Raw genomic sequence first — 27,093 nt, 5'->3', positions numbered from 1 at the left:
CTAGCACCCTGAGGCCAGCAGGGAGACTTGGAGGGGAGCAGGAGGGAAGGAAAAAGAGAGAGAAAGGGAAAGGGTGGGTGGGGGGCCGGGGAGAGAGAGAGAGAGAGAAAGAGAGAGAGAATATGAAGACAAAGGGGTTCCAGCCCCAGCTGCTGTCTGACTGCAACTGTAGGAGACACAATGAGCCAGAGTTGCCAGCTGAGCCTCGATAACCCCCAGAACATGAGAAATACTAACTATCGCTATTGATTTTAGCCACTATGTTTTGGGATCACATTATTTAATAACAGATAACTGGAACAGCCTCATAGCATGATATGTTTGGAAAGACTGATCTATTGTTCAGGCTTGGTACCCAGGAGGCACTGGTGCCACCCTCTCTACTCCTGTACCTAGAGCAGACATCACTAATCAACCACAGCACACTCCCTGAAGCCAGACCTGCTTCAACCAGAGTTGAATCCTATTCAACCAGAGGTCTGGCAGTCACTACAAATGGACCAGAGCTGGGAAAAATAGATTTGCCATCAGGGATCTAAGGTCTCAGTAGGCCATGCCCAGGAGAGGTCAGGTTTCTGGACCATAACATAACCACCGCTGTTATCACTCAGCAGCAGCGCAGGGGAAGTGCAGGCAAAGGGGCTAGGACTGTTGTCCACATAAACTCAAATCGAGAATGACCAGCAACAGTCACCCAGTGGGGCCTGGGGGTCATGCTAATTCGCCTGGCTAGCTTCTAAATAACTCCTTCCACGGTGCATCCAGATGGAGCCTCTCCTAGCCCTCACCAATGCAACGTCAGAAATTCCCCCTTGACCTCCTTTGTGAGTGGCTGACCCATCAGCTGGTGTTACCAGCTTAGCACTGAACAGTAGGCCACCATTCGGGGCCACAGGCCTTGCAGCCACTGAGACAGGCTCCCCTGAGAAGAGGAGGGACGAAGTCCTCTGGATCCCCACACACCTCCCACTGGCTGCTGCCACGATGTCACAGCAGTGGCCCCAGGCAGATGGTCTGCCCTCTCAATCTTTGTGGACAAGTCTGAGCTGTCTGCCTCCTACTTTGGTGGCCACCATCACAGTAGGCAGAGAGAAAGCAGGTGTGGATGAGGGGGCATCTCGGAGGCAAGGGGCGAGGGTGGGGCCGTGGAGGAGGGCGGCCTACCTGTTGATAAGCAGGAAGTTGGCCAGGAGGCACAGCACGGAGGGCACGGTGGAGGCGACGGCAAGGTAGCTCTCAAAGTAGTTCTGGAAGCACACAAGCGAGAGGCTGCCGAGGTCACCCGGATGGAGGCGAGGGCCCACCCCAGAGCAGAGATAGAGCCCCTCTCGGGGGGCTTCTCCCTGCTGTCTTCAGACACCTAGGAGCCGTGAGTAAGCCCACCACAGGACGACACGGTCCCAGCCTGTCTCCAGCCTAAGACCACTCACTCAGTCACTCAACAAACAGCTGTTGATGTCAGTTGTACTAACTGCTGTGACATAAGGACATCGTCCCTGTCCACAGTGAGCCCTGATGCCCTGCAGCTCAGGCTGCCACCCACAGACTGAGGCAACGGGGCAGGACCCAGCATGTGTCTGAGAAGAAAACCTCTGCCCATCAGCCTCCTTGGCCCAGTGCCCAAGGGCGGGATTACCCACATGGGTTTTTTTATGACCCAACCATATTCTCACGTTCTTGCAACCAAGTAAAACCTCTTAGACATGCATCAGGCGCTGCTCCCTAGACGGAAACTTTGTTCTGACTCTGGATTTGCTCTCTCGATAGAGCAGCTACAGAAGGTCAAAGCCATCTTGGGAAACGGCTCCTGGACTGGCCGGAATGTGGAAAAAGGGCATTTTCCCAGCAGCAGCTCAGGGATATGAAAGAGAGCGCATGAGGCCACTGAAAGGAAAAGACTTTCCTGATTATAACGTTCTGGAACTCACAGCGAAAGCAGCAGCGTGGCAGCTGCGTACGTCAAAACCCGGAGAACGTCCACTCACGAGATGGACTGTACCATGGGTGCAGTGTCCCTTGATAACCCGTCTTCAAAACACAGCACAGCGCTGCAAAGGGCTGATGTCTCTTGGCTTTGGTCATTGTTCACGGGCAAACCATGAACCAGGTAGGTCATGACGGGTTCGAAGCTGTGACAATAATAGCCTGTGTGTAGTCAGCACTTACCATGTACCAAATACAAGGACTTTATATAAATTATATTGTTTAACCCTAAATAAACAAGCAAGGCCGGGCGCGGTGACTCACGCCTGTAATCCTAGCACTCTGGGAGGCCGAGGTGGGTGGATTGCTCGAGGTCAGGAGTTCGAGACCAGCCTGAGCAAGAGCGAGACCCCGTCTCTACTAAAAATAGAAAGACATTATATGGACAACTAAAAATCTATATAGAAAAAATTAGCCAGGCATGGTGGTGCATGCCTGTAGTCCCAGCTACTCAGGAGGCTGAGACAGGAGGATCGCTTAAGCCGAGGAGTCTGAGGTTGCTGTGAGCTAGGCTGACGCCACGGCACTCACTCTAGCCTGGGCAACAAAGTGAGACTCTGTCTCAACAACAAAAAAATAAACAAATAAACAAGCAAAAAAAAAGAAGCTGTGTGAGTCTCCCACTCTGGATAGCTTCAGAAAGTTAACCGAGGAAACATTTTGAGTACAAACGTGCCAAGCACAAAGAACGATCAGTGCAAAGCACTTGGCAAAGTCCAAAGAACCCACCGAGCATGGTGTAGCTCCTGCCCGTGTGGAACACAGCGGGGCCCACCGGGAGGGTAAGATGGAACGTGAAGGTTTTTTTAACAGGTCAAAACACCACAAGACAAAACGTGAGAATCCCGTGCTGTTTGCCAAATCCGAGAAAGGACCTGCGGGAGGTTCCAGGTCAGGGCACGGCCGGGGTGGGGGGAGGGGAGGCTAGGTGCTTGAGAGAATGGGATGAGATGGGTTTGGGGAAGGTCCCAGAGGAGGTGGGATGTGAGTCTGACCTGAAAGGGAGGGCCAGAGTTCTCCTTTCTGGGAGAGTGTGATTGCAACCTAGAGGCCAAGAAAGAAAGATGTTGTATTGGGCCCCTTTTAGTCTGAGGCACAGGCCGTTCTACCGTCCCCTTTTAAGCCTGCAGAGTGTTTTGTGGTCTTTGAAATCTGCACCCTGAATAGAGGGCCATGGAGGCCTGGCAATTAAAATGATAATCGCAGCTAGTGTGGTCCATCAACCATGAGCCTTAGAAATAGCCTCCCGCCTGGAGGTGCACCTCATTGTTCCTGCCTTGACGGGCTCAGCACAGCCTGGACTGCTCTGGGGCATCAATTACACCTTGCCACAGTGGCTGGGCCTCTGTGAGGCGGGTGGGCTCGGGGCAGGGGGAGCAAAGGAGAGAGGCCCGTGGGAAGAGACCACCCCAGCCCAAGCCCCCAGCAAGGCCCCTTCCTTCAGTGGTCGCTCAATCTGTGACCGGCCGTCATGAAGGACGAGGGATCTCTGTTTTTGTTTCTTTGAGCCGGCTCAGGCCCCCTGAATGTTCCAGGAGTGAGGATTTTCCAGGTAACTGGATGCTCTGGTTCGTTGATATATAAGCAGAAAAACGTGTTTTTTAATGTTGAAATGCATTTTGAATACTGACAACTGGATAAGACTCTGAGTCCCGTTCTGTTGACTGGGCCCGTGTCTCTCCCTTACAGAGAACGTGCAGTGGGGGAACGGACGCGGGGCTGGGCTGTCCTATCCGCACAGATCAGGAGCCGTGGCGTGGGCTGCCTCAGCACCGCCCGTGGAATTTAACAAAAACAAAACTTAATTCCTGATATAAACACGTGGCGGGTTATTCAATCACTGGCTGCTTTTGCCTGTGAGGAAGTTCTAGTGAAGTGGGGTGTGGTAGGGCAGACTCTGAGATGCTCCACGATCTCTGTCCCCTGTCCTCTTACCCTGCGTGTGGGCGGGACCTGTGACTGCTCCGACCGAGACAGCAGAGCAAAGGCGACGGGTGGACAGGACCATGTCATATAATATGAGGCTGCCGCTGCCACCCTGCTGGACTCGCTTTTTCTCCCTTGCTGGCTCAGAGGCCCCAAGTCACCAAAGACGTTCTCCTGCCAACACCCAGCAGTAAACCAAAGCTCTCAGGCCTAGACCACAGGGAACTGGATTCTGCCAACAACCCGACTCAAGTGAGCATGGAAGGGGTCCTTCCCCAACTGAGCCTCAGATGAGACCTCAGATGACATCCTTGTGAGAATTCAAGCAGAAGACGCAGCTAAGGGTGTGCCCAGATTCCTGGCCCCCAGGAACTGTGATGGTAAATGTCTGTTGTTTTAAGCCACTAAGTCTGTAGTATTTTGTTATGCCAAAACAGACTCCCAATTCATGAGGGTTTCAGGTAGCTGGGTTCCTGCTCATCAGGGTTGTGCTGAATATTGCAGCCTTCCTGTTTCAACTTACAGTCAGTTCCTCGATAAAAGCAGGGACAGCTGACACCACTTCCTGCCGGACAGGAAGACCAGTGTGCTTGCCCACTTGGGGACAGAGGCTACGCTCGATGGGCACATCAGTCCCCCGGCCCTTCCTCACCAACATGTGCTGATTTCAGGAAACTGGATTTAGTTTACGTGTCATTCCAGACCTGTTCACCCTGCCCCTCCAGTGACTCCCTGTCACAAAGCCACTGCCACCAGAGGAGTCAGCTGCCAGTGAGAGACCCCTGGGCCTACGCACTGCCGGCTGCGCCAGTGGTTGTGAGAAGGGTCAGGTCACACTCCTGGAAGGGGGGGGGGGGTCAAAGCCCCATGAGGTGGACTTTGACCGATGAGAGGCAGGAGGTAGAAGGAGCCAACAGATAAACCGCTTGCCTTTCCTGTCCCTGTGCGACTGCTCTGAAATGTGGTGGCTCCATGTGGCTTCCCTGGAGACGTCCCACGTGTGCTTTGTTGCAAGGCTGTGGCCAGCTCAGTCACGGGGTAGCTCCCTGAATTTGCTGTCTCCACCCCTGCCTCGCTTCCCTCTTCCCTCCCTGATGGACTACTGCACGGGACCCTGCAGTGAAGGTCCCGCCTTCCACTCCTGACTGTGCGTTGCGGCCCTGCAGCTGGCACTGCCCTCCTGGGATCATCTCATTGGCTTCCACGGGGTGCTGGGGCGACCTTCTCCCATTTTGCTTAAGGAAATGTGAGAACCTTTGAACACATTTGTGACTAGGATGGTAACAGTACTGCCCCCTCCAAAGCAACCCGTAATGTCCATGCGGTTAACAGATGGCTTGCACAGAATCAGTGTTTGGGGATCATTTACACAGAGTTCACCTCCACTTGGGCCTGATTCCTGAGAGCTCCTTCAAACAGCTCTTTGTCCCAGCAGGTTCCCTGAAATTATCTGCATTTTTAGAGGTGAACAGGTGGACCCCAAAGGCAGCTGCAGCCACAGAGGAGTGGAGGGATGGAGGACTGTGCGGGAGACAGCACCGGGCCACGGTGTTGGACAGCAGAGGCTGTGCTTCGCACAACCCCGGGGGCTGTGATTTGCACGGCGCCCCTCAGAGCTGTGCAACAGCCGTTTGCGTAGCCTGTTGAAAACCCGCAGGCCCTGGGGGTCAGTTTGGGCCTTACAGATCTGCAGGTTAAAGATGCAGGTGATCTGGCAGGAAGGCAGGGGAGGAAGGCAGGGGGATGCAGGGCAGAGGTGCTACGAGCCCATGACGCCTCCCCACGCAGGTTTCCCTGCTCCAGCAGGCGGGCCCCAGGCAGGAGACCCTGAGGCCGGCTGGCAATCCCATGGCAGGCCCGTGTGTGCCCGCACTGTGCCGGCAGCTGGGCAGGTATGACGGAGAAGCTGTGGCACCTGCGTGCCCTCGGGAGTCGGGTGTGAACCTGGAGCTGGGCACAGCAGACACGCGGTGTGCTGGGAGGACGGGAGGAGGACAGCTGGACAGATCGGGGGAGCGTGTCACACAGACACGGAGGTGGAGAGAGACGGGCGTGCCAACAGGAGGTAATGGCAGGCGCACAGGCACACCGAGGACGCCAACTCAAGTCCACTTGCTGCAACCGACCTCTGAGCCTTTCCTCGCACAAACAGGAATCTGCTGAGCTGAAACAAACCTCACCCAACGCATGTGACTGGGGGAGAGGTGGCGAGGGCTGGGGGAACCTCAGGCAGCCAAGGCACCCGTCCCCCGGGGTGCTAATGAGAGAGGCCTGTCAATCGCCACTCTGAGTTGTCGAACCAAACCATGTGGGGCAAGGCCCAGCGCTGAGGAACAGAGGAAAAGCTCCAACCCTTGAATGTCTGATCTGACCTCCCAGAGCTGCACTGTCTCCCCGGAGCTCCACTATCTCCACCTGCACCCTGCAAGCCCCCAGACCCCGGCGGCAGTGACATCAGAGCTCTCCCGTCAGGTAACCCAGGGAGGGAGACGAAGCCCTGCGGAATGCTAGTTAACTGTGACCAGGAGCAAAACCGCTTACACGTGGCCTGCACAGACCCCAGCCCGCGTGCTCTCACCACAGCTTGTAAGGCACGGCACAGCTGGAATCGCTCCCATTTTACAGAGAAGCAGCCTGAGGCTAATCCCAGAGGCACACACCTGGGCAATGCTGGTGACAGGACCTTGGGACGCAGGGTGGGGCAGGGACCAGGTGGAGATATATTTGTCATCACTCTACAAAGGTAAAACGCACCAGCCCAAACACTCACTGGGGCCGCAGCGTGTCATCAGGATGCCCCAGTGGCCGGGACTGGCAGCCACCGTGCCTTCCTAACAGCACGCAGGTACCAGCTCTTGGGATCTGAGGTTCTATCAACGAGACACATGTTTCTTTCAGGGTGGGCGGCGCAGAAGGGCTATCTCTTCTCTCAACCCCCACCGCCCAAACCCCAGGGCATTTCCACGGGCCCATGGATTGCAGTAGTGTTAAAAAGAAAAAAAAGATTAAGAAAGAAGCCCCCACCTGCCAGCCACCCGAAACAGATGGACGTGGTCGGCAGCTGAGCGCAGACCAGTGGGAGAGGGCGGTGTGGTCAGGAAGCACCGGGCAGGCTTCCCAGCTTCTGTCCCGGCCGTGCAAGCTGGGGTGGGGGTGGGGCTTATAATCCAGCCTGTGGACAGACCCTGGCCCAGGGGTGCCAGGCACCCGCTGCCCCCCAGAAGCCAGGTCACTATGGACAAGGCATATCCGGCCTGGGCTTGGGGCACTGGAGTCACTCGTGTTGGTGACAAGGAAACTCATTTTCATCTGCCACACTCTGGCCCAGTTTGTGAACACCAGGAAAGGGGAAAACACTCTTCAAACACAATTTAAAAACCCACCGGAGCCAGCTGGCCAGATGTGAGGCCCATTTTACGACGGGGAACATTTTCTCTCCTCCGCCACGCTGAGAGGCTCCGTGCTAAGCATCTCTTCTGGAAGAATTTAATTCTGGGCTCAGAGTCCAGGTAAAGAGGTTTCTTCAGGCAGGGAGGCCCCGAAATGAGCCCGTTTATCTCTGGCAGGCCCTGGTTAAGCTTCCTCTCCCCTGAATGCCATTTGGGCACTTTGAAATAAGTGCAGCAAATTAGTCACGAGCTGCGGCAGACCCGATGCCCGTGCCACCGCGCGGCTTCTGCGAGGCAGCTCTGCGCAGCCCCCACCTCCAGAACGTGGCGGCAGAGGCAGCTGGGCTCCTGTGGGGCGAGGAAACGCGATTCAAGCCTGGGGGTGGCAGCTCAAGGCAGCAGAGCGTTACCTGGATCACAGGGGCATGAAATTAGCAGCAGCGAGCAGGCTTGAGCCAAGAATAGTTTGCCACTGCAAGCTCGCTGCCTTCGGATCGCCAAGTTCCGTGGCCTGGGACGTTGCAGGGAAGGTGCCCTCACCCTGGGCATCAGCTAAGATCATTCCTGAGCAGGCTGGGAGGTGAGCAGAGAGGGCAGGTGTCCCCATCAGGGGCAGGGCTGGTGTCCCTTCTGCGGGTCCCAAGGCCCTATGTTTGGGGCACTTGCCTGGACGAGTTAATGAGCGTGTGGCCCCGGGCGTGGTTGGCTGGGAGGGCTGGCTGGACAGGGAGCAGGGGCCACAGAGATCCTAGGCTGGGTGGGGTGGCCAGGGGCCTGAGGACAGAAGAAAGCGGTGGTCGGAATCACATAGGTGAGCCCTGGAAAAATGCTGACCAGACACACTAAGCCACTGTAGCCACCCTAGGGATGGGGAGCCCCCATCAGACCTTTGCACGCAGCACCCACACCGGCCCCGGCCTTGGCTCACGGGAGCCGCTGTGCTTCTCGCTCGCTGAGCCTCGGAGGCCCTCCCAGCCTCGATCCTTTCTCATACCTCCTTTGGAATCTCTGCCAGAAAATAAGCAAAGTTCCGAGTCTTCTGGAATGAGCTTCCCCACCTTCCCTCCCCTGTGTGACTTTCTAGAGCAGACCTCTCCCCTCCCCGAGCTCTTCCTCCAGCCTGAGCTGACTTGTAGGAGACTCGCACCACTAATTCTCACCTTTCCTGCCTGCATTTCCTCTCTCCTTCACTGCTGGTGGCTCCTTCTCTGATGGCCAAGAGGCTCTTTTAGGTTTCCCTTTGGCTAAAAAAACCAAAACCATTCGGACTCTGCTTCCTCCAGCCACAGGGCCCCTCCTTTCCTCCACTCCAGACTTCCTGAAAACGTCGTCCACACTGCCGGGCCTCCCTCGTCCTGCTCACTGCCCTGGAGAAACGTTTCCTCAAAGGGACCCCAGGGGCCTCCTTGCAGCCTGCCACAACCAAGGCCTGGTCCTCACACTCCTGGTGCCGCACGCCACCCCGTCTATAGCGGGCTGGATTCGTGCCTACCCAGACCTCAGAGTGCGACCTTACTTGGAAACAGGGTCTTTGCAGATATAGTAACTAAGATGGGATCACACTGGAGTAGGATGAACCCCAAATGCAAGGACGGGTGCCTGTCTAAGAGGAGGACAGGCCACACCCGGACGGAGGCAGAGACTGCAGTGACACTGCCACAAGCCAAGGGTGCCGCGGATCGCTGGGAGCCCCCAGAGGCTGGAAGAAGCAAGGAAGATTCTTCCCTCGACCCTTGCTTCTTAGTCCCCTAGTCTGCGGTACTTGGTGACGGCAGCCACGAGAAACCCACACACCGCCCCCCAGCGTGCCCCTCCTTGGAGTCCCAAAGCCACCCCCATCTTCTCAGTCCACCTCTGGCTCTGCCACCCTGAGGCGCCTCCTGAGCGCCATCCTTAGTTTCCTCCCCGCCTTCGGTCACAGTCCCAAATCGAAGGCCTTCAAGGAAGACCCCCAGCAACCCCTCCCACGGCCCCATGCGCACCCCCCCCTTTCTCAGCCCAAAAGTTTCTTTGCTTCCTCCTTCGCCCTCACCCCAGGCCAATCCCATCTGCTGGCCCCGTCTCCCCATCACCTGACTGTGACTCGCATTCCCGCCCAATGCCTGCACGCGCCCCCCTGCCCACCCTGGGCCCAGCCGCGCCCCCAGCTCCCACCTCCCTCCCGCCTTTGCTCAAGCTCCTCCCTGGGCCCGGCCACCCTTGCGCCACCTCATCTGCCTCCTGGCAGGTCCAGCGCTGCGCCCTCTTCTCCCTGGAGCCCTGCCTCCAGCACCCCCACCCAGCACCTCGGCGCACCGTCCCCCGCCTCCGGCCCCTTTTCAGGACACACTGGGGGCTCCAGTGTGGTTAGGCGATGGGGCCTGTGTAGGCGAGGGAAGCCGAGGGAGGCTCGGGAGGGTCTCGGGCAGCAGGCCAATGAGGGGTTTGTTTCAGAAGGGACTAGGGCCTCCGGGGGGCTGCTGAGCAGCAAACGGTACCTTCGGGGCTGGGCACAGAGTGGGTGGGTGGACTGAGCGGAGGGGTGGGCAGGTGGCAGTGGCTGCTCATTCGTCCGTTCATTTATTCACCCAAAAGTGCATGGCGGTTGACCTTCTGGCGCTCAATCACTTATTGGACAACTAACGGCTGAGCACCTTCGTGTGCCCAGTGTGCGCCGGGCTGGGGGCACCAGAGCTCCAGCGACGGAGGCCAAAAAGTGAGTCGACGGCAATTGGAGGGAAACACTGCAAGTTAGGATAAATGCAATAAAAAGTAAAACCAAATAATTGGCTAAACTAGAACCTAACGGGGGAGACTGATGTTGGCAAGGGTAGTGAGAGACGCCTCTTAAAAGCAGATGTTTGGGCTGAGACCCACAGGATAAGCTGTGTGAGGGGAAAAGCATTCTGGACGGAGGGAACAGCGTATTGTTGGCCCTGAGGCAGGAATGAGTTGGGTGTGTTCAAGCAGCCATGGGGGTGAGCGTGGAGTATGGATGGGGAGGGGGAGCAGGACGTGAGGCCGGGGCCCAGGCAGGCTGTGGTGGGAGGGCAATGGGAGCCACTGCAGGACTCGAAGCAGCTGAGAAACCTGGTACCAGCGTGCATTCCCTGGGCCATTCCTCCCCATGCTCTGCTGTTCTGAGCATTCTTTACCTCATGCACCCCTCTGAGGGGAGATTCATGTTCCAGATGAGGAAACTGAGGCTCAGAGAGGTCAGGTAACTTGCCCAAAGTCACACAGCTTAAACCCAGGCCTCTGTCCCCAGAGCTCAGGCCCGTTTATCTGGTACACTGGCCGTGTCTTGTATCTGCTTATGTCTTAAAGAGATCGCCTCTGCAGGGCTCCATGGAGAATGGATGGCAGGGGATGCCCACGGGCCCGACAGGCTGAGGCTGGGGTGACGGCCATGCGGGGGAGAATTAGAGGGACAGGGCACACTTGGGCAGGGTATGCTGCTGACCAGGCAGGGAGAGCGAGTCTGCTCTGGTGTGATCGGAGCATTCTGGGCAAAATAACCACTCCACCATGGGAAACTCCACAGTGAGATTCCAAACCCCCCGAATGCGGGACCACGGCATACAGTCCTACGAGGCAGGTCTTCCTCCCGTCCACCCCACCTAGCACGGACATGACAGCCCTTCCACAAACACTTAGAGATGAATTCATCTTTCCGCAGATACTCACTTAGCTCACCAGATCGTATGGACACGGGGGAATCCTTCTACAAACGTTCATTTAGCTCACTAGATATTCTAGACATGGGAGATCTGGCTCAAGTTCCCGCCTTCATGAAACTGCTGGTGTAGTCAAGGAGACAGCCAGCATAAACAAACAGATAACACGCCAGGCAATGACAAGTGCTTTGAAGAAAAATTAAGCAGGGTAGGTACCTCTGTAACAGAACACCAGCAAGGGAAGGGACCGTAAGGGAGTGTCCCAAGACCAGGGGTAGGCAAAGGACAGCCCTTGGGCCAAATCTGCCCACAGCCTTTTTGTAAATGCTGGAACCCTGCCCTGGGGTCACGCCCATTTGTTCACATATTGTCAAGGGTAGAGCTGAGTGGCAAACAGAGATTGCGGGGCCTAAAATATTTACTATGGGGCCCTTTGCAGAAAAAGTTGGCCACTCCAATCTCCGCAGTCTAACCTCCTCATTTCTTAAAGAAGGAAACAGAGCCTCAAATCGCCCAGCAAGCACGAAACAGTCAGAAACAGAAGTCAGCTCTCTTGAGTCCCAGGGTTCTTCTGCCATGCAGGGTGAGCAAAGAAAATGGAAACATCATTTCTCTCAACTCTTACACGCCCTTCCTTTGCCAAACTTTCCCTAGGCCCCTAACCTGGGGCAAGCTGGCCTCTTTCATTTTCATTCTACTCATCCTCAGGCTGGAGACATAATAGGCAGAGGAGGCTCAGACACAGGGGGAGGACCAGAGAAACAGGGAGTCTCGGAAACCCATGCACAAGTGACTCTGAGGTCCCGGAGGATGAGCTGATTCGAGGCTCATTCACTGCTGAAACCCAGGCCAGCCTGTCCTTCCTCTTTTGCAGCCTGACCTCTGCCACGTGGCCGGGGAAAGGAGGAAGAAAGCCTTCCAAGAAAACTCCCCACCTACCCACACAGCCCTCGCCTGACAGTTTCTGTAGCCCCCAGAAGATCCCCATGCATCAGCAGCACAAGACTGACAACCGGGGACACGGGCCATGCCCTGTGACGTGGCGAAAATGAGGAGGTGGTCTGGGGGTGCTCCAGCCACTCTCTGCAGAAGAAATCCCGGGGACCACCAGGAAGAGGAGTCCTCAGCCCCAGCAGGCACTTCCTCAACAATGTGCCGTTTCCGCCTTGGGGAGGCTGCTTCCCTTTGGAGGTGCTCGAGGGCTGAAACAGCAGGCTACAGGGACATACACAGCCAGCGAGGACCCGCAGGAGGCCAGCAAGGGACCCGTCCCAGACTGACCTCCTGCAGTGAAGGCGCTGGGCTTCTCAGTGGAGACTCTAACGTGGGCCCTGCTCTCTGGGTATTCATGGTGATCAATCAATCACGTTAAAGAGACGCTTGGACACCTAAGGTCCGGGGCATCTTCTAATTTGTCGAGGAAATCGCCTCTGGATTCTAAGGACGCGTTTAGGAAGAAATGAAATGGAAGGCAAGTCGCTAGCCCGGAGGGCCAGGGAACACGGCGCGGGTGGGGCCAGGGGGTCGTGAGCACGTGGGAGAAAATAAGCAGAGAAGCCGAGGCCACCAAAGGCATGACTGGTAGCGTTTCGAGCTGGGCTTTTTCTCCCCCTTGGAAGGATGCAGGAAGAGTTAAAAACAGAACAAAAAGCCATCACAGGTATATTTACTGGGAAAGGCACCCTGGCTGGGTGTGCAGTTAGAATCAGAGGGTGGACAAGGGAATAAAAAAAAATGACTCACTTTTGGTTCTAATTTTTAAAAAATGGTTTAGAGCAGCCACCCATGTCAGCCCAAGCGACTGGCAGCCACTCGCCCACACCCTGTGGCAGGACGCCTGGGGCCCCTCCCACCCTGCCTGGCTCCCAGACCACCCCCAGCTCCTTCTCTGGGGTGACAAAGCTCACCCTAAATCCTGCCTTAATGCGCTTTTATGGTGGGGGGAGGGGAGTTTCACCCAGCACCACTCTCTGGAATTCTGCTCTTAAAAAGTAGGTTGCCAAAGGGAGTCTAAACACCTTTTCGATTTGGAGAGAGATCTGAGTGGCACTAAGATCTGCCTACTCGAGCACCAAGGTGGTCCACGTCCAGAACAGTGCCCGCTCCTCCAGCAGCAGCCGGTGACACGGAGGGGTCCTGGATAACTGCTCCCCTGCCGGCTGGCCACATCGGGGCCGCCTCGGGGGATGCAGTCAGCAGGGCAGGGTCTGGGGGTCTGGGCATTTGGCAAACACCCCAGGAACTCTGATGCTGGGGTGCAGCCCCCACTCGTCCTAGTATCGACACAGCACCAGCACGTCACTTAGCGTCTTCACTTTCCTGCTCCGTAGAGTGAGGACATAATGCATCCTCATGGATGGCTAGGAGGTTAGAGCCAATCAGGCAGAGCAGGGCTTTTCAAATTACAGCTTGCAGCCCATTAAAGGATATGAAATCCATTTGATGGGTCACAGCCAGAGTTTTATTTTATTCTATTTAATCTTTTGCTGCCTTCCTCTCTATCACTAAAGGTGCGCTGTCTGCATCCTATTCTGGAACCTGCCTCCTCGGTGCTCCCGAGCCCTCTGGCCTGCTCACGGACCTCGCTCAGCTGGGCTCCCTCTTCCTCCTCACCCGTTTCCCACTCTCTGCTGGATCACTCGCTTCGGCACAGAAGCCGCCTGCTATTTCTCCCCTCGTAAAAATAAAAGAAGAGAAAATTCTCACCCTCCTTGACCACAGCTCCCTGCATCTCTTGCCTCATTGCCCTGTTCCCATTTAAAGCAAAATTCCTTGAGATAGTCCCCTAGGTTTGTCATTTCCACTGTCTCTCCCCCCTGCCCCCGCCATGCTCTCTCGCAGCCTCTGCTCCAGCTTCTGCCCCCCAACCACGGTGCCGTTCCCCAAGGTCACCAAGGACCCGCACAAGGTCAAACCCAAGGGCAAACTCTCCATTCTCACCCTACATGGCTGCAACCAGCACTGCCCCTGTTGATTGATCACTTGCTCCTCCTTGAAAACTGCATCCAGATAGGTTTTCTTTTTTTGAGCGTAGGTGCTGCTTCATGGAGAACTTTTTTCCATTATAGACACGGATGTCTTGCCAGGTGAAATATTGATTGTGGTCAAAAGAAGTTTGAAAACATTTGAAAATGCTGACATAAAGCACAGGGGTTAAGAGCGTGGACAACATGGGCTCAGAGGGCCCAGGTCTGAGTCCCAGTTGTCACTGACCTTGCACCTGGAAGCAAATGACTCAAACTTTTTCAGCCATGGTTTCCTTCTCCGTCAAATGGGTATAATACATTAATACCTATGTCTTTGGGCGATAGTAAGGACCAAAAGAGATCATGAAAATAAAGCCTCTGGCACACAGTAGGCTGAATAATAAATATCATTGCGTTAATGAACACATCAGTGCCCTTAGCCCAGTGGCTGCCCATGGTAAGAGCTTAGTAAAGGCAGGGAATGTTGGGGTTCAGCGAGGACCTCGCACAGCAGCTGCCGTGGAGGAGCTGTGCAGTGACTGTCAGACTTCCCTCCCTCCCCGCACCTGCAGCGCTGCGTGAATGCTGCCAGGGGGTCTGCGGGCAGAGGGCTCAGGGCCACAGAGCCTGCTCCCAAGCCCCACAGCAGGGGAGGGCACTGCCAGGACTAGAGTCCTTCTGCTGCCAAATCCACGTTCCTCCAAGCTACCCTGTGGTCCCGTGAGACAGAACAGACCCAGCTTTCTCCCAGGGTGGAGCTTATAAGAAACAGATGACCCCGGACTCTCAAAGCTCCCGGAGCAGGTAACTCGGCTCCCAACACAGCACAGAGAGGTCACCGGCTGGCCAGGACCGGGCTGCGATGCGGCGGCCTGGAGGAGCAGAGGCCAGGACTGCCTCTCTTACGCTGTCATGGCTGACTTGCTCTTGCTTTGTGGTACTAAGACACCCCAGGTACTAAGACACCCACCTTGAGGCCCTGCTGCTCCTTTTCCAGGAGGCTGGGAAATGGGAAGGAAGAGGAAGGCAGCTACGGAGCCCTCCAGTCCCCTAACCACCTCCACTTGGCTCCCCAGGCCCGGGAAAGGGCAGCATTTACCCAGAGGGAGGGCGAAGGCCCCCAGGGGCCATCACTGGCCGGCGCAGGACTGCGGGCTGGGGGAAGGCACCCGCTCAAGCGACAGCATGTACGAGCGCCAAACCCTTTAGCCACCTACCTATGTTTGTAAGGTCCCGTGAGGAGCCCCCCACTCTGAGGTGGACTAGGCCAATTCCTTGGACTTCCTGCCCTAACCCTACAAGGAGGAAACTTCCCTCAACTGCCAGGTGTGACGACTTGCACTGCAGGAAGTTCTTCCAGAAGGCTCACCTTAGTCTATCATGATGTAGCCTAAGCCCATTTAACAGGTGCTCTGGTAGAGGCAGAGAACAGCTGCTTTTACCCCTGATGTGGTAACCTTTTACTGGGCTCTTACCTGGCTGCATCTTAGCCTCATCTGGAGAACTTAAAATGCTTGTGCCCAGGCCCCTCCTTGGACTGGATTAGAACTGGGTGGTGGGGCAGGTGACCCCAGGGTGCAGCCAGGGCAGAGAATACCGAGGCGGGTGGACTGGTCAGAGAGAGTGCTGGGTACAAGCGTGGCCTCTGCCGACCTCCAAAGTGGTCCAAATCCCAGCTGTCACTGATCTTGGGTCAGTAGCCTAAAACCCACGAGCTTCAGTTTCCCCATTTGGAAACTGGGGTTGACAGTACTTAACTCACCAGGACATCCTGTGGATGAAAGAAAATGCTGGGTCAAGTGGTGGGTGGGTTCGGGATGCGTGGCAGGGATTCGGTAAAGTCAGCAGGTCATTGCCAAGACCTCTGATAACCTGTCATCTGGTTTCCTCTTCTTCAAACTATTTCTTCCTCACTCCTTTTAACCTTCCTCCCTGGACTGGGATGCCTGCCCTTAGTCGTAAGGACAGCGCCCAAGTTATGCTATCCTGCTTCTTTGGAGGGCGGAGGGATTGGGCCAGGACCAACGGGTTGTAAATTAGGGGAGGGGATGCCCAGGCCACCCACTTGCTGAACCAAGCTAACCTGGCTTCCTTCCCTACAGCAGGAACCTCACTTCCTATCTGTGCCAGGCCAGCTGAAAGAGCAAAATTCCTTTCAAGGTAGCCACTGTGACCCCTAGATCTTCTTCTGTTTCCTTGCAGAGCCATGCCATCACTTGGATTGGTGTATGGAGCCATTCGATAACTAATACAAAAAATATTTATTATGTGCTACTACATTCTGGGGGCACATCTAGGGATGTACAGTAAGAGAGCTGTATTCACTAGTGGGGGAGGCATCCTCACCTGTTGTGGTGGATGATAACAGTTCCTGCCTTACGGGGGTGCTGGAGGGCTAAATGGGATAACGCAAGGAAAATGCCAAGAGTAGCATCTCCCCCCAGCCAGCGCCTGGGCTTTCAGGCTAGAAAAGCAGGCCAGACTAAGGGCAGGCTCTCCATAGGAGGAAGCTGGTGTTCGTGGAGTCAGGATGTGGGGCGGCCCGGTCTTCAGGACAGTCGCCTACTCACCACTCTCTGAGTATGTTTCCAATTTTGTAATCAGTAATCATCTATCCACCTCAATGCCCTGTGAAATTCTCTGTAGCCCTTCCCCGCTGTGTGATTTTGGGCAGGTTACTTAACCTTTCTGAGCCTCTGGCTTTTTGACTGAAGAAAAGGGTTACTAAGATCTGCCTTGCAGGGTTAATGAGAGACAATGTGTCAGCACCGCCCGCCAGCTTGGCGGGCTCAGAGTCGGCTCAGGAACTGGCGGCTGTTGTGGCTCCCCTGCGCCATCTTTTCACATCAACTTCCCCGTTCGTGCTCTAAGTTTTGGGCCCTGGGCCAACAGACCTGTGGTGGCTTTATTTAAGGTTCCTATTCCAGAGAACAGAGACGAGAGGGCACGGCAGGCAGGATGCTTTCCAAACCATCCCAAAATGTGTCCAGGTAGAAGGGAATAACCTTGAAAATGACATAATTTGGGGGGGAGGTGTCCGGGTAAACATTGCTACTGGGTCAAACTCCCCAACAAATGGTATCCATCCCTGGAAAACATTCAAAGGAAAGAACAGAAAAGAACTAAACATCCAGACCCACAGCTAATTGAGTCGCAGGTAATGACTAGAGACAGACCCATCCAACTCTTCCCCTCCTTCCCCCAAAGCTGCCCTCAGGTGACAGGGCAGACCAGCCACCTCTCCCAGGGAAGCCAGGAAGAGGGGGAAAGAGCTGGGGAGGTGGGTGGCAGGAATGAGGAACGAGGCAAAGAAAAATGGCCCGCAAAATGCAGAAACGCCCCAGCATGCTTGTTTCCCAAACCCAGCCCATGAATCGAGGGGTGACAGGTCTCTCATCTCCGATGCCAAGAGCCAGGAGCTCCGGGCAGCCGCAGGTACTACATCCGCACCTGCCAGCACTCGGAGAGGCAATAAAGCATTGCAGCAGGGCCTGGAATGCTAAGTGCCTGCAGCTGGGAAGGGATGGCCTTGCGGGGGGAGCCGCTCACGGCTCCCAGCGACTGGCCTGGGCCTCCCTCCCTCCCGAGGCAGCCTGCCCCCGGGCCCAGGCGGTGGACAGAGGAGGTGGACAGGTGCACACGCGCTGGCCGAGACAGGCAGGGATCTTCTGGGGGAGGCCCAATGGGCTGGGTGATTTACAGAGGCCAGCAGAAAGCTGGGACGCTTGAGTCACTGGTAAATAAAGGTGGATCATAAAGCACCCAGCTGAGCCAGTGCCTCTGGAAATACACAGATCCGCATGCACTTAGGAGCGTGGGCCCCACCCCTCAAACGATAATTACAATAGTAGTGTTTATAGAGCACCTGGACGGTGGTGCCCAAACTCGACTGTGCCTGCCAGACACCTGAGGTTCTTGGTAACATGCAGATCCTGACGTCACTAAGAGATCCGGGGGATGCCACCGGTCCAAGGACCACACCTTGAGTGGCAAGGCTCTCAGCTGCTACACTGCATTCCTGTGGTACTTCTCCAGCTACAGAAATGGTTTGTACTCCACTGCTGCGGCCCCTGGAGGCAGCTACGAATTCCTCTGTTAACAGAGAAGGCCCTCGCAAGGGTCAAAACCACCAATGCCCCCACCCCCTTCAGACTAATTGAATCAGAATCCTTGGGGTGTGGCCTGGAATGGCATTTTTAATTTTTTTTTTAGAGACAGGATCTTGCTCTGTTGCCCAGGCTGGAGTGCAATGGCACAATCACAGCTCACTGCAGCCTCGAACTCCTGGGCTTAAGCGATCGTCCCACCTTGGCCTCCCAAAGTGCTGGGAAGCCCAGCCTGGATTGGTATTTCTTAAGAAGCTCCCTGGGTGGTTCCGATGTGTAGCCACAGGAGAGTCCTGGAGACAGGCAATAAGAGATGCCTCATTCGGTGTGTCTGACTCATACCCACAGAATTGAGGAGAGGTCCCTGGGGTTAGGCCAGGGATGTCCAAGGTGCTTTTCAGGGAATCAGTGGTGAGCCACCTCCTGGGCCACGTGAGGGGTACAGCGGGGTCTGCTAGCACACTCGCTTCTTGTCCCTGAGGCACCCCTGGAGAAGAGGGGCACAGCCAGGGTGGCAGGCAACACCCCATCCTGGGTCAGCTGCAGAAACTGAGGCTCCTGACAGAGACTCTCCTTGAACAAAACTTCAGTCAGGCTCCTCTGAGCCCTCTTCTCAGCAAGGCCTCGACCTTGGCCCTGACCCCTCCCAGCCTGTCTGCAGCCTGCCCAACCCAGTCTTAGCAAAGAATCCTGCTAAGTCAGATTAGCCAGAATCCCCCGCCCTTGACATCTGATCAAGTTCCTTGTCCCCCACCTTTGACGTATAGTCCTCTCTCCTATACACGGGGAACTGGCTCCAGGGCCCCCCACATATACCAAAATCTGAGCATGCTCAAGTCCCGCAGTCGGCCCCACAGAACCTGAGTATACGAAAAGTCGGCCCTCCATAGGCACAGGTTTTGCATCCCTCGAATACTGTATTTTTGATACTTGTTTGTTGAAAAACATCTGCATATGAGTGAATTTGCGCAGGTCAAACCCATGTTGTCTAAGAGTCAACTGTGTGAGGCCTTGGCCTGCTTTCAGCAAGAATCCTGTTAGGCCAGTTCAGCAAGAACCACCACCCCCAAGCTGCCTCTTGCTAATTTCTCTCCACTGACCCCCACCCTGCTCCTTGGCTGTAAATCCCCATTCAGAGCTGAGCTCCATCTCCATCTCCCTCCCCTACTACAATGTCTCTCTCTCTTTTTTTTTTTTTTTTGAGACAGAGTCTCACTCTGTTGTCTGTGCGAGTGCCGTGGTGTCAGCCCAGCTCACAGCAACCTCAAACTCCGGGCCTCAAGCGATCCTTCTGCCTCAGCCTCCCGAGTAGCTGGGACTATAGGCATGAGCCACCATGCCCGGCTAATTTTTTCTATATATATTTTTAGCTGTCCATATAATTTCTTTCTATTTTTAGTAGAGACGGGGTCTCGCTCTTGCTCAGGCTGGTTTCGAACTCCTGAGCTCAAACGATCCACCCACCTCGGCCTCCCAGAGTGCTAGGATTACAGGCGTAAGCCACCGCGCCCAGCCTACAATGTCTCTTAAACAGCGTTTTCTCCTTACTGTTTTAACAAGTGTCAGAATAACGTTCTCTTTAACACTCTTCCCCCGCCACCCCCACCTTGGAAAAGTCATTGGCAAAGGGAGCAGCCTGTCAACCACACGCAGTTCAGCCTCCTCACCCTGACATTCAAGGCCCAGGCAATGACTTCAAGGCCCGGCCGTGATTTCAAGCCTTATTTCTCTCTTGCTTGTGCCTCACACGCAGCAAAACCAAAGGCTGTGCCACCCACACACCTGAACTTCCCTCCCATCCTGCCTCTGCCCAGCCTTTTTCTTCTAGCTGGAATTTCTCCTCCACATTCTTCAAGTCTACCCACTTTGAGTCATGGCAACCTCTCCCCTGGTGACCACACTACTTATCCCCAAGAATTTATGTTCCCCAGTCTGCCGTAACTACAGAACCTCGCATTTTAGCCGGCATGTGGCTCTCTGGGAGAAAACTACATCGAAAGACCCCATTTCCCAGCCTCCTTTGCCGCTGATGTGGTCACATGACTGAGCACTGACCAGTGAAATGTAAGCAGAGCCATGTGCGTTACTTCCAGGAAGTGTTCTTAGGTGACAGGCCTTTCCTTCCTCTCTTCTGCCTACTGATGTAATGGCTGGAGCTCCGACAGCTATCTTGGACTGTGAGGTGGCCTTGGATGTAAAAGCCACACGTGGTGAAGCAACTGGGTTCCTGACACCATAGACCATTATACCAGCCCCGGGCAGGCCCTACGGGACTTAATGAGGGAGAAAAAAGACCTTCCACCTTGTTTCAGCTACTACTCTTTCAGAATTTTCTGTAACTCACAGCTGAACTTAATAGTATTAAATCCACACCTTCAAACCCCTGGAGGCATGGACTCTGGATTCTTGGATTTACCACACTACAGTGCACAGAACCATCATTTGTGTCTTCTTCCCATGTTAAATAGTAAGCAATATGAAGGCTGGGATTGTGACTCATCCGTCCCCATCCTCCCCTGGCACTCGAGGCGGGAGGCCTCATACACAACACAAAGCACTTAGAACTGAATGGAGTTCTTTCTACTACGCTCCACACAGCTTCCTAATCCACACCATAATCTCAGCATGCTGCAAACCTCCCCGGGATGGTGCACCCAAGTACAGCCCACCTGTACAGCTGCTTGCTCCCACCTGCTTCGAGGGAGAAACATGCCCTTACCAGGATGTCTGAGCCCTCAGAGTCCTTCCCTGTAGCCGGGCTGGAGGAATTGCTGAGTTTGAACATCCAGTACTCCTTGGCAGTGATGAAGAAGCTCCATGGCAGCAAGGTGCCAACGCCCAGGCTGAAGAAGATGATGTAGGTGGCGTTGAAGCGGTCCTCGGGCCTCTGCAGGCCAGGCGGCAGGCAGTCCCGCTGCCTCCCGAGCAGGGCCTCCTGCTCAGCTCCGAGAGAGCTGCTTGCGCTTCTGTAGGTGGAGTTTGAACTGTGATGAAAGTCATCCTCAGGGACAATGGCCACTATTGGGGCAGGGAGGGAAACAGAGACAGGGCAGGTGAGCTGAAACTGAGGCTGGGGACAGCTGGGGACTCACCTATCCCACAAAATGACTATACCTCTACACCCTGGGGTCCACAAAGCCACCAAAGACTGGTTGGAGAACATCATTTTTAAGGATCAGGGAGAAAGACAAAAATCGGACTTGAAGGACAGGATGTCAGAACTATAAGTGACCCAGAGGTCACCCGTACCAGGAAATAGCAATGGAGGCAGCATAAACATGAGGGATAGGCTAGGTGTAGAACACTGTGTCATAGTGGGGCCTGAGACGTGGTCTAAAGGCATTCAAATTCTATACAGCCATAGGAAAGGGAATTAGGACTTTTGATGGGCCAAGAATGACCTCTAAGCTCTTTTCAACTTTATGTAAAAAAAGTAAGGAGCAGGATAGGGTGTAAATATGCTACTATTTATGTAAAAAAAAGTGGGGAGGGGAGAATCTACACACATATGTATTCGTATGTGCACAGAGCAGCTCTGGAAGGATGCATGAGAAACCTCTAACAGTGGTTGCCTCTGAGGAGGGAGCCTGGGATGGGGGGGCTGCACTGCGTACTCATCTGTGCCTTCTGAATTTTGAAACATGTGAATTTATTACCTGTTCAAAGATAATTAAAATTATAAATAAAAATAAAAGCATCCAAATTAAACAATAATTTTTAAAAAGCTGATGGTGTCTAGAGTTGTCTCCAAACCCAGCGTGGGGCCTCTTTTCCCTTGTTCCCTTTGTGGGGAAAGAGAGGTCCAAAGACTGGAAGGTCATGGGCTGGGAAATCGGCCAAGCCTGGGTTTGCAGCTCCTGCCTGGGGCTCACCCCAGGAGACAGCCACTCCCGATCCGTGGTGGCACCTAACACAAACTGAGGACTCTGGGCTGCCAGCAACTATTTCCTACATGGCCTTGGGCAAAGTTACCAGGCTTCTGAGCCTCGATTTCCCCAATTAGAAACCCAGGGAAGCCTTTTCTTACAATGGTTATGCAACAGCACTGGCTGGCAATGCCTGACCTGTAGCAGCTGTTGAACAAACGTCAGCATCTTCCCCGGCATCCTGGGCTTGTCGCCTGGCTGGCTGACTGCCGAATTTGGCTGTGAAGTAGCATGCCCACTTCTATGCTCCAGATAGCACCTGGGGTATGGCAGCAGCTTGATAAATGGGAAATATTTCCATAATGCTGAGGGTGGGATACTCCGGAGTCACATCTGCAGTAGCTTCCTCCCTACCCAATAAATCAACAAATACATGCATCTCGGCTCCTATAGGAGGCTGAGCCTTACTCAACAACGGGACCTTTCTTCCTGATAGGATGGGAACACACCCTCATATGGGTGCAGAACCTTATCTACTATCTCAGGAGAACCTGATAGCATCCCTTGCCATTAGACAGGGCAGAAATTATTGGCCCCTTTTTTCAGATGGAAAGACTGAGGCCTTGCTTTGTCCCACATTCAAATAGAAAGAATTCCCCAATAACTAAAATTAAGTCCAGTACTAACACATGCCAAGGTCTGTGGTTGGCATAGGTCGGACCTGAGCTTGACAACAGCCTAACACGTTAGGTGCTACTACTCTATGACCCATTTCAAGATGAGGGGTCTGAGTTCAGAAAGGTTGGGTAACTCGCCCAAGGTCACAGAGCTACCAGATAGCAAGAGTGAAATTACACTGCTAAGCAGTCTGGGGCCCTTGCCCGGCTCCTCGGCGGACCAGCTGGGAGTGTGAACCCGTGTCTGCTGGTTCCAAGCACAGATACCCTTCCTGCAGGCCTGGACGCCGGTGAGCCGTGGGCAGAGGCAAAGGCAGCAATGTAGGGCTGCCTGTCAATGTTTGCTGAATGAGTGGACTCTGTACGACCAGGACATCCTCCCCACCAGGGCGGCACGCACCCCGGAGCCAGCAGGCGGGAGGCTGCCGGATGCCCAAGCCAGAGCATCCAGTCAGCAAGTCTATTTTAAACTCCCTTCCCAGCCTCCATCCACGCGGAGACCAGTGTTCACAAGCTAACCAGACAGCACGTGCACACACACGCACACACACACTTATAAAATTAGCGTTTAAAAGTATAAATCATAATCATGACCCATACAGGACAACAGAGAACTGGCAAGTGGTTCTTCCCAGAGGCTCCAGCTATGGGGGTGGGTGCAGGGGCCAAGCCCTGGGTCACTCAGGACCACACCTGGCCAGGGCCCCTTCTCAGCTCTTGGCATCTATTTGTTGAGAACCACTCAGCCTTGACTGAGCTTCGGAAGAAGGAGCCAGGAATTTTCTCTAACCCGGGTCACAGGCCAGGGCACTGGAGTGAGCAAAGTCGTATTAGTCTTTATAAAAGCTAGCGGCTGGATTTTGGATTAAAAAAAGAAAGAAAAAGAAAGAAAAAGAAAGGCAAGGAAGAGCTCAAGCTTCCCCAAGACAGCTGGCTGTGGCCTGGAGTGTAGTCCTCCGCCATAGGCTTGGCCCAGCTCCCTCCATGGGTGACACGGAGCAAGGGGCAGCCCCCCTCCCCCCCCCCCCCCCCCCCCGCACAAACAGGCAGAAACTAGTGGGCTCTGAGGCCACCGTAAAACACCATCTGGCCGGGGAAGCCTGGGTGCTGGTTCCAAGAGGTTTCTGACTTTGGCTAAGTCAATCTCCACTCTGTGCCTCGATGTCCCGATCTGTGAAATGGGGGTAGGGAGCCGGTGAAGCTAACCTAGGGAAAGCACAGCTGGGAAGCACAGGGCATCACCCAGAGGCCACAGACACCCCCAGCCTGGGGCTTCCTAATGTGGACCGAGTCATCCACCTTCCGGATACTTTGGGCTGACTTGAACATACTCAGGCCCCCACATCCAAGCGGTGAGGTCCAGTCTCAGGGAGGAGGGGAGAGAATCTGGGGGAGAAGGTGGAGGTAGAGAGCAGCGAGGGAGAGGAGGGACGCTGGAGAGGCACACAGCGAGAAGCGCCACCTCGGAGGCGCCGTGGAGGGGCTGGGGTCCTGCGGCTCCCGCGGAAGCCCCGAGGGGCCCGAGAAGGAGCCGCTGGGAGCCCAGGGCAGGGGGCAGCCGGAGCCGGGAGAGCCCGCACTTACTGTCGCCGCCGCGCCGCCGCCGCTGCCTCCGGGCGCACGGCCACTGCCAGTCGGGCTCGGCGGCCCGCAGGCCCGGCTCCTCCCCCGGCCCGCCCTGCCCCGCCCCGCCCCGGCCGCGCTTCCCGCTCCGCTAGCTCGCTGGTCGCCTTTTGTCTTCCCCCTGCGCGCCGATGTCACCTCCCCGTCTTGCGCTGGGCGGGGGCAGCATGCGCCCATTTCACAGGTGGGGAAAGGGAGGCACCCGCGCCTGCGGTGGGGTGCGCGGTGAAGCCGGGCCTCCCGGGTGCTGCGGCCGCTGCTTCTCCACCCAGGAGTGGCTCAGCCCTCTCCTCCAGCTCCCGCAGCCTTCGCCCCAGGAGCCTGAGGAGCTCTCAGCTCGCCCCCAGTGCCCTGTAGAGGCGCCCCTCCAGATGCACCCCCCATGGCTCCCTGATCCCCTTCTCTAGCGGTGGAACAGGGCTCACCCCCAGGCTGAGCCGGGCCTCCCAGGCCAGGCGGCTATTTTCAGGAGACCCAGAACTTGCACCCTGCCCTCGGGCCCCTGGACGTAACGCTGCTGTGTACTCTCGGTAAGAAAGCGGGAACCTTCCTGACCCCTGGTCCCGCCTGGCCCAAGCGGCAGGCATCTGGATGACTCGACAGCGCAGGAAGATCTACGGCCATCGGTCCTGGTCTTTGCAGTGGCCACCCAGGGCTCAGAGGAGCCGCCGTGCCCCTCGAGGCCGTGCCCGTGGTAGTGTGGACGGGTTGTCGGAGCGTCCCACTGGATCCCACAGCATCTCGTCTTATCACCAGCATCCCGCAAACACTGGCCTGATCACAAAGGCCCCGGGGCTCACACCCAGTTTCCAGGCCCCTCCAGAATGCTGCTCCCTGCGGGTGGGGCTTCAGCTACCTTGCTTGTTCTTTCTCACTCAGCACTGGGCACATGATAAATGTTCAATACATACATGATGAAATGAATGCAGTCGTTATTCAGTGGGTCCGGGCTGGGGCTCCAAAATAGATCTATTTAACAAGCTCCCCCAGCAGGCAAGTTTAGGGAACAGCAGCGGAGAGGAGGGGGTGCCGTGTGAATCTTGGCTTCACACTTGTAAGCTGAGGGATAGTGGTAAAATTACTAAACCTCTCTGAAACCCAGGGTCCACTTAGGGCTATTGAGGGAATTAAACGAGGAGACTCATGCCAGGCCCTCACTGCAAATTTCGTTCACATTCAAGGAAGAGCTACCCCATCCCCAAAATGTGGTAGTTTATATGTGGTAGTTTATTTATCAGGCCTTAATTTTAGCCTTCTTTATATTTGAAAAAACATCCTCAAATATAAAAAGCATTTTCATGAATCTTCTCTCATTTGATCCCCACAACCCAGTGAAATGGGACTGTTGTCCCCATTTTACAGATGAGTAAACCGAGGCTCAAAGAGGTAAAGTGGCTTTTCACAGCACACAGCTGGCAGTGATGGGGTGGCAGACCCCAGAGCCAAGTCTGTTTCTTCCACGCCACGTGGCAAACAGGCAGAGCATGAGAAAGTGGGAGTCAGTGCCCTGAGCCCTGAGTCTACCTCTGCCCCTGGCCAGCTGAGTGACCTTGAGCACATCTCTTCCCTGCAGGCACTTCAGTGACAAGATAACAAAAACATCCACCCTTATAGATTATCAGAGAAGAGGGAAACAGGGTCAAGACGGCAGGAGATAGAGCACAAGTGTTTGCACCAGGCTGACTTGGCAGCAGCCAGGCTCTGGGGCTGGGACCAGGGTGGGGTGGGAGTGGGGGCTGGAGCGAGTGGGCCCCAGGATTGGCTGGGCTTCTGTCCCTCACCTGGACTTGTCCTGGACAGGCCATATAGGCCCCTTTTGATAAGTGCTGTAGGGGAGGAAAAATAATTTTTTCTAGCCTTCATGAGTTTGTAGTTGGGATGGACCCTGGTAACAAAAGACAGACTAGCAAGAGAAAAACAGAAGTTTAATAACATGTTACTTCATGTATACATGGGAGACACTCAGAGAAATGAGTAAATCTGCAAAAGCCATGGGTTTGAGTTCAGACTTACATAGTCTTGAACTGAAACAAAGAAAGAAGGGTGTGGGGAAGGCCAGCTATGGGGAGGCGGACAAGGGGAAGGTTTGCACAGATTGAGGTCAGTGCCTTCTCCATTGATAATTTAGTGCCCTCCTCTTCCTGGTGCAAAATTGGAGACACCCTGACAAATGGAAATTTCTTCCATGGATAGAAACTTCTCTTACAAAAGGGTAACTTTTGCTCTTACTGTCAGATCTTCTTCTGTGCCTGCAGTTTCTCAAAATAACCAGCTCAAAATACTCCTTATGCTGAAGAGGCATATTTTGGGGTGCCATATTCTGGTCTCCTGTAGTCATAGTTTGGGGTGAGATGTCCTGAGTCCCATCAGTGCTTAGGAATGGAGTGGCCTTGAGGGTCACCACCTCTGCATCTGGGATGGGGCCGGGGTGGGGCATTGCCACAGAGTCGAGTTGACAACCACCACCTGCATGGCAAGCATTGTCAGGGAAAATATCTGTAAATGGTAAAGTACTACACACCCATTAGGCATCTTTATCCCTAAACACACATGAAGAAGAAAAAGGAAGAGGAGGAGGATAAGAAGAAGAAGGAGAAGGGAAGCAAGTCAGGAAGAAAGGGAAAGGGAGGAAAAGCCCAAACATCCAAAGCACTTTCCACTGCATTGATATTTTACAGCTCTCTTTTTCTTTGAAAAAGCACCGTGTCCCTCGTTGGTTTGGAATGCCCTGAAAGGTTCTGAGCGCTGGCAGAAGGCGCCCTGCCGCTACAGAAGGACTTGCTCCTGGCCCCAGGGAACTGGAGGATGTGATGCCAAGGGCTGGCCTGGGAGGCCTGACAGGGGAGCCCCCTGCCTTGGTGGGCAGAACTGGGCTCTGGAGCCAGACAGACCTGGGCGTGG

General features: G+C 55.0%; 1 protein-coding gene across 1 annotated transcript in view; it reads right to left on the bottom strand.

The window, feature by feature from the left end:
* Positions 1 to 24,165, bottom strand: part of SLC29A3 (solute carrier family 29 member 3) — a 39,681-nt gene extending 15,516 nt beyond the window's left edge. The window contains exons 1-3 of the mRNA XM_069460257.1: positions 24,154 to 24,165; positions 20,746 to 21,044; positions 1,165 to 1,247 (exon numbers count right to left, since the gene is read on the bottom strand). Of these exons, the coding sequence (XP_069316358.1) occupies positions 1,165 to 1,247; positions 20,746 to 21,044; position 24,154 (383 nt within the window). The 5' untranslated portion in view covers positions 24,155 to 24,165. The remainder of the gene's footprint in view (positions 1 to 1,164; positions 1,248 to 20,745; positions 21,045 to 24,153) is intronic.
* Positions 24,166 to 27,093: the final 2,928 nt, after the last annotated feature.

Source organism: Eulemur rufifrons, chromosome 28 (genome assembly GCF_041146395.1).
Source record: "Eulemur rufifrons isolate Redbay chromosome 28, OSU_ERuf_1, whole genome shotgun sequence".
NCBI classification, from domain to species: domain Eukaryota; kingdom Metazoa; phylum Chordata; class Mammalia; order Primates; family Lemuridae; genus Eulemur; species Eulemur rufifrons.
The sequence above is the reverse complement of the archived record's forward strand: the minus strand, read 5'-3'. Positions and strand labels throughout refer to the sequence as shown.